The sequence below is a fragment of the Castor canadensis genome, chromosome 1, assembly GCF_047511655.1.
Source record: "Castor canadensis chromosome 1, mCasCan1.hap1v2, whole genome shotgun sequence".
NCBI lineage: Eukaryota > Metazoa > Chordata > Mammalia > Rodentia > Castoridae > Castor > Castor canadensis.
Window position 1 is genome coordinate 188,184,454 of NC_133386.1, and position 10,672 is coordinate 188,195,125.

Below are 10,672 nucleotides of genomic sequence, written 5' to 3' on the forward strand. Positions count from 1 at the left end.
TTAGTTTTACACCTTTGAATTCTAGCTGAAAGACTTTGATATCTGATGTATAGTAAATTTTCAATTCCCTAGATCCATTGTTTTCTCCTCCATAAAATTGCTTGCTTCATTCCAATCATGGCCTAAATAATTCTCCTCTGTTGTATGTGTGTGTGTATTGGATAATTTGTGTTATTGTCCACCTATTGGTTCTTTGATATTTTTTAAATTTTATCATTTTTACATTTATTAACATGCATATACATTTTTTTATGCTCTCCCTTCCCCAGGCAACACCTGTCCTGTCCTTTTATTCTCCAATTTTGTTGAAGAGAAAACATAAGAGATAATAAGAAAGACACAGTGATTTTCTATTTTGGTATAAAGATAGCTATACAGAGAGATTCCTTGCATTGATTCCGTGCACATGTGTATTGCAACCCACATTGGTTCATCTCTGCCAGACCTCTTTGCTACTTCCTGGTCCCCTTTCCATGGTGGCCTCTGCCAGGTTAAGATTACTATATTCTCTCCTCTACAGTGAGCATGTCAACCACATTCAAGATTTAGATTTCTTTCCCTTTCCCTAGTCCTCCAGTGTGACCCATGTTCAATAATATTACCACATTTGTTCTAGGTCTCTACTCCACATATGAGAGAGAACATGTGACTTTTGCGCTTCTGATTCTCTTTATGAGAATTGGATATCATATCTTATAACTCATCAGTCTATAGAAAGTGCTTTCAACTTGTTACACAAATGTAAGATTTTTTAAAATGATAATTTGGGAATTGAAAGGAACAAATTATACATCAGGAATATAAAAAATATTTTTAATAGAAGACATTTGAAATTCAATGGATTCAAAAAGAAATTTTTTCAGAACTGTCTTTATCTGACTAAAAACAGAAGTTTCCTAAAGTGCTGCTGCCATAAATCCTTTCTCTAGGGGTGCTTCACTCCAGGAAGGAGAGAAGAAAAAAACATGGCAATAAATCCCTAAGGAAGAATACAGATGATCCCAGTTTCACCAGCATAAAACAAGCATGACTAACTTTCTTATCTTCCATTTGTTACATTAAGAGCCCATTTCTTTCTTCCCATAAAAACTTTTCTCCTATCTCCCTTTGAATTTGGTGTATAGACCTCTGTCTCTAATTATTGAGCCATCTGAATCTTTTGTGCTTTTCTATTTAAATGTAAGTTTACTTTGCTTTTTCTCTTATTATATGGGTTAGTTCACAGGACTCCAAAGAGTGAGCCTAAGAGGATAAATTAAAATATTTCCATATGAATATGAAATCCCGCATGTTACTGAAAGTTCATAATGAATGCCTCCTTCAAGTAAACTCTGCTTTTATACCTTCCCTGCCTCACAGGTCCTCTGAGTATTTAACTATGTACCAGGCTGCAGCATTGATAAATATTCCTTAAAAGTGTTTCTGCCTAGAAATTCCTATTCAGGAAGTGACTATTTTTCTCTGAATTATTCTTTTAATGGCTTCTTTGACTTCTCTGTTTCTTACCCCATATATCAGAAGATTTAATATTGGTAGCAAAAGGGTATAGAACATAGAAAATATTTTGGCTCTATTCTGTAGGTAGCTAGAGCTGGTTCCCAGATAGGTAGTTATCACTGTTACATAGAAAAGAATTACTACTGTTAAGTGGCAGGCACATGTGGATAAGGTTTTATATATGCCTGCCATAGAGTGTACTTTCAAGACAGTGAGAAGAATTCCCAAATAGGAACTAATTACTATTGAAAAGGTAGTCACTGATGTTGCTACAGAGAGGAAAGTGAATAAAATCTCACTGTGGTGGGTATCAGAGCATGAGAGTTGAAAGAGCAATGTTATGTCACAGAATTAATGGTTAATGAGATTGGGCCCACAGAAGGACAGGTGGAGCAAGCTACTCAGATGGGTGAGTGAGTTGCTACAACCCAACAGGTAATAGGTAGTTACTAGGTAGATACAGAATGTGGGGGTCATAAGCCCTCTATACTGAAGTGGGCGGCAAACAACAAGGTATCGATCATATGCCATTGCAGCCAGGAGGAAGCATTCTGTAGTCAGGAACATGTTGACAAAGGAGGCAACCATGATAGGGGATGACTTTATGTCCTACCATGAAGGTCACCAGCATTTTAGGAATGAAGACTGAGGAATAGCAGAAATCCAAGAAAGCCAACTGACTAAGGAAAAAGTACTTGGGAGAATGAAGATGGACATTAGCCACAATTATCATGATAACCCCAAAATTGCCAACCACAGTAATGACATAGATTAACAGAAGCAACACAAAGAGGCCAAGATTCATTTCAGGGTTGTCAGTCAGACCCAAGAGGATGAATTCAGTTATCACACTGACATTCCTGTCAGCCATTTATCTTGCTCCCTTATGAGGTGTCTGCAGGGAACAAGGGGAAAGATAAAATAAGCAAAACATACAACTTGAATACATAATTTCAATCTACTAACATCTTTAGATAGATTAACTAACATCTTTAGTAGATTAGACAGGCATTACCTGTGCTAATAATAATCAACAATAAACTCAAATTTTCCAAGTATGAAAACTTAGCTGGGAAACTTTAAGTTGGTTTTCATCAAATGATATAAGTTGGTACTATGCACAATCCCGTCTGAGAGCCCTAATAAGAATATTTAGTAGAGAGAGTCTGGGAAACTGATCCTGGGTAAGGGAGTATGCCAGGTTCTACAACGAAAGGCAAGAATTTCATGTTCTAACGAAAAGCATCCTTTAACCATAAACAAAATAAGCAAACCCAAACAAGAAAAATCAATATTTAACAGGGAGATTTTTGAGACACTTAGCAAAAGTATTCCTATGATGTTTAGACAAGTAATAAAAAGATTATATGTTAAATACATGTATGTGCACATGTTCACATATGCATATTCTCATGTAATATCATACATTAAAACTTAGAGTGTATGCATGAGAAAAGGAAAATTAATTAGCACTGTCTGGGTATAAAATGGAAACACTTTCTATCGTAATATTTTTTTTTTAATGCTAGCTTATTCCAGGAGGTCATTGTTGCAACTCCAAACAAAAGTTGTCATTTCATTTTCTAGTTTACTACAACATTTATCATGCAATGGTTAGAATTTGCCCATATCAAATATTTTTCACAATTGTGAAGTCAGAAAACTGTTTAAATATGTTTTAATCACTGAAATCAAAGTCTCAAATCTAATTTTATGGACAGTGCACATGCTGCCACCACATCCAATCATACGGATCTGGCTTTCTCATTCAAGGAAAGCTAGATTGTTAAATAAAGTATATTTTAGGCTTTATCATATAACCCAAAATACATAAAAAGTAAGGGGCTGATATATAATATATTTGGAAAGCACTTGATTAAATAATGTTTAATGGAATCTTTCTTTACTACTGGACTTTTGGGGATGCATAATATGCATTTTCATTTAGAAATAGAAATGCAGAGAATTTATCACATTGATTCTACAGCTGACTCTTTTCCCTGAATATTTATGAATATGGTGGCATATACTCCATACACAATTCAAAATTATTTGAGAATAATATCTCCCTAAAATTGAATAGTGATAAACAGATTCATATTTCTAGCCCTTAGTATCAGTGTGATTTAAATTAAACCACGTAATAACAATTTAGATACTGAAAACAACCTTACAAGACTTCTTTGCTTATATGCATTTTATTAAAACTGTAAGAAGTTAAAAAGAATGGTCACTTTTTACTGGTTTAATCTATAATTTTATGCCAAACTATTGCATTTGTCTGTAAATTTTCTCAAGTGGGTATAGTAAGAACTACAGAAGAAAAAAACGTGAAAAATGTCATATAATATAGACGTTCCAAATCTTCATTGACTATTCAAAACAAAAAAAAAAAGTGATGATCTGTTCACATACCTGACAAGGCTTTCTCATCAAGCTAACTTTTATAGTTTTATCTTTTTGTATGTAATTATATTTACCTGGCTTTCAATTTCATTGATTTCACAATTGTTTCTTTAATTTATCTAATAATAGCAATCTTCATCTGGGCTACCTTTCATTTCCTGTTTTTCTCTTGCTGTAAAATCAGTTATAATGCAGCAAATTAATATTCAAGTCTAAAAGTTAGCTCTGATAATGAGCAAAGCGCTGCTACTCTTCTCAGATTAATAAAAATTCCACAATTAGTAATGATCATTTTTACATTTCAAGGTATTTATTTAAATAAATTCTGTCTTGTAACTTACTAAAAAACAGAAAGCTCTAATTATAGGTTTTTGAGGAAATGTGGAATAAACCTGCATTGTAGTTTAAGAAAGCCACATAACACCAGCAGTGGGCTAATTCCTTTTTTTCCTCAATTCAATAATTGGAATGAATTTGAATCAAATGATTTTTTCTTCACATTATATTCATTTCAAGTACTGAGAGTTGCTCTTTTAATCAAAAAAGAAATGTATAAATCCCTTACTAGGAAATATAATTAGGATACCTACCTGCTGTTGAGAAGCCCTAGTCTTTGTCTTTTAGTTTCCTGACTGTTGGGTTTATATTTGGCTTCGGAGATTTTGGAGGATGCAATCCCCAGTGCATCGTGAACGTTTCATTAAAACAGCCATGTAGCACTGAGGAAATTAAATCACTAGCACTCTTTCCAAAGTGTAATAATTCATATACTCAACCTTTTCACAGCCAGACAGAAAAATTATCACAGGTATTTTTGACTTGCCTATATGATACTAATCAAGGAAAAACTGAAATGTTATAAATTATGTTTACAATGATAACATTATTTAACCATGTGCACATGTTATATATAATATATACTATTTTCAATTCCTAAATTCTATTTATTGATGAGTATTTGATTCCATGAATATAACCATAGTAATTAAGAAAAATACACTCATGTTTCAAATGTGGGACAACCCAAAAAATGTGGAAGAAATTTCTAAGCAGAATTTCAAGTGTGTGTGTGTGTGTGTGTGTGTGTGTGTGTGTGTGTGTGTGTGCACGCATGCCTGTGCATCTGGGTGTACTTTCATAGGCTAGATCACTTTTAAATGTCATGAATAATTTAGATAAGTAGGACCAGAATGTTTACCAGGCAGATAATTGGAGAATAGAATAAAAAAGTGATAAATGCAGGGTAAATACATCAGCTAAATGTTATAAAAGGAAAATAATGAGAATAATTAAGTCACTAGTATAAGTCATATACAACAAAACCAGGAAACTCAACTGTAGATAAACATGATGGGGAAAACCTGTAGTGATTTTATAAGGAAGCAGAAGGGAAAGTGGAGGAGCAAATAGTTTTATTAACACATGGTGAATATCAGAGTGCATTTTGTCAAAATGGTGATTTCCTTTTCTTTGGAATGATAAGAAGGATTTTAGTTGGAATGATTTGTCTTTATTAAGTGCTTAATTTGTTCCAGGCACTTCATCAGTATTATGTTCAGTCATTATAAATTTTATTTCCTAAACATTCTGATTCACTTTGCAGTGGCCCAGGGCAATTAAAGAAATGTCCAAGCTTTTACATAAAAGTTATCTTAGAATGTTCTAGCAAAAATAGAACACTTGAGATTTTTAAGAATGGTAAATAATAATGCACACATTCTCAGACTTCACTAGACATATCTAAGACTGATGAAATCCCTAAGAAGAGAAGAATGGCTTTCTTAAAATGAAAAAAAGTGTCATTAATTAATTTTCTCAGAGCATTTTTTGCAGTGTATTCCATCTTACGTTATAATTTAGATGGCATGAGTACATGATCTTCAGTTGTTTTTGATTTTGGGTATTGTAATTGTACACAGTCTAAATTTGATGAACAGCATCTGAAAATAGCCGTCATAGCTTGGATTAGTGAAATCAGTATGTGCTCACAGAAGAAGGCTCAACCCTGAATGGTGGAAAGATGAATTCAATGCACAGGCTCCTGGGGACCTGTGTAAGTGAAAAAACATGACCAAGATGCAAATGTAGCCATTACCAGTCCAGATTATACCAGCGATGTATTTCCCTGATGAGTTAGGCCAAACCCCCAAATCACAAACTCCAAGCCTACACATATTAAAACACTGGCACATATTTAATAGACATTCCCTGATGAACTAAAAGAAAAGCATGTGAGATAAATATTTCCTGGGCCCTGATTTCTCCAATTGCTGATTTTGAATGGTAACTATTTTCATACATGGAGTGAAGGGATTATTGCTACAGCAAGTGTCCATTCTCAGATCATTTTTCCTGATATTCTACATGTCAGATATTCCATTGGTGGAGACCTCATTTTATTTCCTCTTGAATAGTTATACCAACCATGTCAGAACACTTGGAATATGCTTAACCAAATTTCATTTACTTTCAGAAAAAGTCAAGATTATAATAAAATTATAATTGACAATATACAATATATAAATGATACTATATGTAAATATGTGTGATGTGGCATGTACATACGTGATACTATATAATATATATTATGATGTAGTTTTACTTTAAAAGTAGGAACGTTTTGTTCTTTTTCCAACTTGCCTCATAAAAATCTATCACCACACTCTCTAGTTTCCATCAGAATTCTACAAAAGTAATATCTTCTCATGGAAAAATTAATTTTTTATCTAGTTTTTGTTCATAGTATAATATTGTAACTATTTGTGAGCTTTAGTGTTCGTAATCTTAGGACAAAAATATTTTTCCTAAGAGGTATCACTTCCTTTCAAATATGCATCCTTAGGGAACTGAGTGTCTGCACCAGGGAGGACAGTCCTACCTTTTATGGGTTTTTTATTGTAAAAGATTTCATAAGTAGTTCTGCTTATTGCTCTCATTATCAATTATCTTGCCTGTATCACATTTCTTATGTTTCATGCTCTAGGATATTATATTGAATGCTCTTGGAGATTTGTAAAGAACACAAAAAACTAGGTTTAATTATGATCACCTTAGTTTTTTTGGCTTAAAAATTAAAACGTTCGTATTAATGCACTTATATGAATGTCTTTTATGCACAAATATCAAATATGTTTATTAAAAGATAATAAACCTAATATTAAGCAAAACATTGTATCTCTTTTGGGGACACATGCAGTATTAAATTAGCAAGAAAAATGTTTTTTGTCTATAACCCTTTTCATGGCATCCTTCACTTCCTTGTTCCTTAAGCTGTAGATCAATGGATTTAACATAGGAATCACTAGGGTATAAAATACAGAAACCACCTTTTCTTGTTCTAAGGAATATTGCGAGCTTGGTTGAATGTAACTAAAGCTTATAGAGTCATAGAATAAAGTCACAGCAGTTAGGTGCGAGGCACAGGTGGAAAAGGCTTTGTGTCTGCCTGCCTTGGAGTGTATCCTCAGTATAGCAGCAACGATGAAGACATAGGAGACCATCACTCTCAAGAATGTAATCACGGCAATAATGCCAGAGAAGATTAAAAACAACAATTCATTCATGGATGTGTCAGAGCATGACAGCTTTAACAGAGGGGGAAGGTCACAGAAGAAGTGACTGATGACATTTGGCCCACAGAAGGACAGTTTAACCAAGCCAATTTTGTGTGTATATGAGTTGATTAAACCTCCTACACATGATCCAAATACAAGCAAAACACAAACTATTTTTGTCATAACCACCGTATAAAGTAAAGTATTGACAATGGCCACATAACGGTCATAAGCCATGGTTGTGAGCAGGAAGCCCTCAGTGGTAAGTAGAGACACAAATAAGAAGTACTGCACAATGCATGCAGAGAATGAGATTGTCTCCCGTTTGACAAAAAAGTTCAGCAGCATTTTTGGTGCAAAAACTGACGAGTAGCAAGCATCAACAAATGACAGACAGCTAAGGAAATGATACATGGGTGTGTGGAGCTTGGGAGACATTTGGATTAGAAAGAGCATTCCTAGGTTCCCCACCAAGGAGATGGCATAGATGAGCAGGAACAACACGAAGAAGAACAACTTCAGCTCAGCAAGATCGGTCAGTCCCAAAAGGATAAACTCAGTAACAAACGTAAAATTGACATCACCCATGTGACTGTGTTTCTTGTTACCTGTAAATGATAAGGAGATTGGAGTAAATTGGTAGAAGTAGTGCAATAACAATACTTTTTGGAATCTGTAAGATAAATCTCCGTGTGAGGAATTAGTGACTTCTCATCTCTGGTTGGTCTCCCTATAAACTGAGAAAAATTTAATTTGAGAGTCTGTAGTCTCATGAAACAATGTCTATTTTCCTCTTCCATAAAAATATTCTGTAAGATGAAAACGAAAATATTAGAAGTTTGACTGTAGCAGCATTTAAGTTGCTATTCTTACATGTTGAGCCACTCCACCAGCCCTTTTTTTGTGATGGGTTTTTTCAAGATAGGGTCTCACAAACTATTTGCTGGCTTCAAACACAGATCCTCCTGATCTCTGCCTCCTGAGTAGCTAGGATTACAGGTGTGAGTTACCGGCACCCATCTAAGTCACAGTTCTTAATTTGTACAAGTAGCAGAAGCGAATTTCACTGTAACCTATGTAAAGTCTCGCTTATGAAAGTATAGGAACTGATAATGGATATTTATTCTGTAGTCCCATTGAAGCTGTCTTTTGTACATTTTGCTTTCACTTTCATGGTAGGTAATATGAAATATATCAATAAACAAGAATTCTGTTCCCCTGCAAAGAAAAAAATAAAAGTAGGGGTTGGGATGTATCTCAGTGGTGGGACGAGTACCTAGCATGTACAAGGCTTTGGGTTCAATACCTAGCGTAAAATAAACAATATGAATAAGTAAATAAATAAATATACTGGCCCTTTAGCCTAAGTGGATAAGGATAAGTGGATAAGACACTCCACTTATCCTTTATAATTAGTTCCTTCTCTACTTTGTATTTTTTTCAGTACCAAATACTGATCCCTGGGCCTTGTGCATGCTAGGCAAGTGAGCTACCACTGTTATAGTCCTAGCATGCCACATTTTTTTAAAGTTAGATGTGATAAAAGTAGTCAGAGACCTAGCATACAAAACTTCTGCATCCATAGCTAGACATTAGCTTGAGGCATTGGCTCCTGAGAAGAGGACCCACTAGCGGTGTTGTAAGGGGACACTCTAAGCTGTAATATGAAGTGTAATGAAAAATAACTCATAATTACGCTTTGATGTCAAATAGAAATAATTTACAGGGACTCAAGAAGCAAAAGTGCTTTTGCTTTTCTGAGAAGAAAACTCATGAAATAAAGCAAACTTATAAAACACAGGTACTTCTTTTCAAGCTTCCTTTGTTTCCATGTTGCAACATGATTCTCTGAGTATGCAGTCTTTTCCACATAACCAGTGCATACCTATCTGCTGACAGTACTAATTTTGTCTGAAAAAGTTAACAGTCTTTTCACATGTTTATAACAAATGTATATATAAACAAAAAATATAAACTAGTGCTGTATTTTAGGATAAGACTTTTGTGCTTTTAACTGGCTTTATCTGACTCTTACCTGAAATAATATTTGGAAGTGAAATAAAGATTTGATTTTACCTAAAACATATTCCAACTTATTGCTCATCCTACCAGATAAGCAGAATTTGCCCTCTCCTGGTTTATATAGTCCTTACACTGCACTTTATTATCTCTCATACACACTTCTGCGTGATTCCAAAAAAAAGGTGTCTAACTCCTGATTTTGTTTTTAGTACCTCAGAACATTGTGTTACTAGTACCTCAGAATATGGTTCACTTGTTTTGGTGATAAATTTTTGTTTGTTTTAGAAGCATAAATGACAGAACTATAAAAAAGTTACAGATACAGACACCAGTCCTCTGCATAGAGTCAGACACAGCATGGGTGATCAAAATCAAACCATCATACTCCATAACATTCCTGTGGTGACAATCTGGGCAGAAAGGAACTTCCATGAGGGCCCAGGGGGTTTAGTTGCCACTTGGTCCCTCTGATCCAGGTAAAAATGGAAATATTTTAAACATTACGATATTGGCAACTTTGTGTCCACAAAATAAGTAAAGATTGATGTTTTTGCCTTCATTTTGTGATTGTTCTTTATAGAATGGGGAACATTCAGAAAAAGAATTACATTATAGGAGTACTGAAATAATAACAAATAGGAAGATAGTTACATTAAATTCAGCTTATCTATGTAGTGATAGGTGAATAATACTGGTAAGTATTTGTGATTTAGATTGTAAGTGTTACTTTAGGAAGAATATTCCATTGAATTAAAACATTTATCTTTTTTTATGCCTCCAGTAGAAGTTGAACAACTAAGTTAATGTTCATGTAGAAAAAATGATAGACACATAGAATAAGTGGTGATAAAAGATGACTAAAAGATTCATTTTTCTCCCATAACTTGAACTGTTTATTAGATTATAATCTGAACATACTTTCTTCTTCCTTTAAGAACTGATTTGTAGAATGTATGTATGTAAGATTCAAATAAGTGGATTTAACATATAAATGAAAGGAAAAATATAAAACACTTTATCTTATTTAGGAACCTTGTGAACATCTATAACCATGCTTGATTTCTCTACATTTCCCCAAAACAAAATTAAAAGCAGAACACTAAAAAATTATGCTAAAGATATCTTACATTTAAAATGATGCATAAATTGAGTAAATAATGGTAGTGGCAGGTAGCCGATTGGGATTCAAACTT

The 10,672-nt window shown here is 33.9% G+C and overlaps 1 protein-coding gene and 1 pseudogene across 1 annotated transcript; both read right to left on the reverse strand.

The window, feature by feature from the left end:
• Positions 1–1,440: 1,440 nt before the first annotated feature.
• LOC109680349 (olfactory receptor 5J3-like) lies at positions 1,441–2,368 on the reverse strand (annotated as a pseudogene).
• Positions 2,369–7,106: 4,738 nt separating this feature from the next.
• Positions 7,107–8,045, reverse strand: LOC109680348 (olfactory receptor 5J3-like). The gene has a single exon (XM_020155231.2). It carries the CDS (start codon positions 8,043–8,045, stop codon positions 7,107–7,109), a length of 939 nt encoding a protein of 312 aa, XP_020010820.2.
• Between the last annotated feature and the right edge of the window lie 2,627 nt (positions 8,046–10,672).

Coding starts and splice junctions, on each gene's coding strand:
- LOC109680348 (XM_020155231.2), bottom strand. CDS start 8,045: ATGGGTGATGTCAATTTTACGTTTGTTACTGAGTTTATCCTTTTGGGA.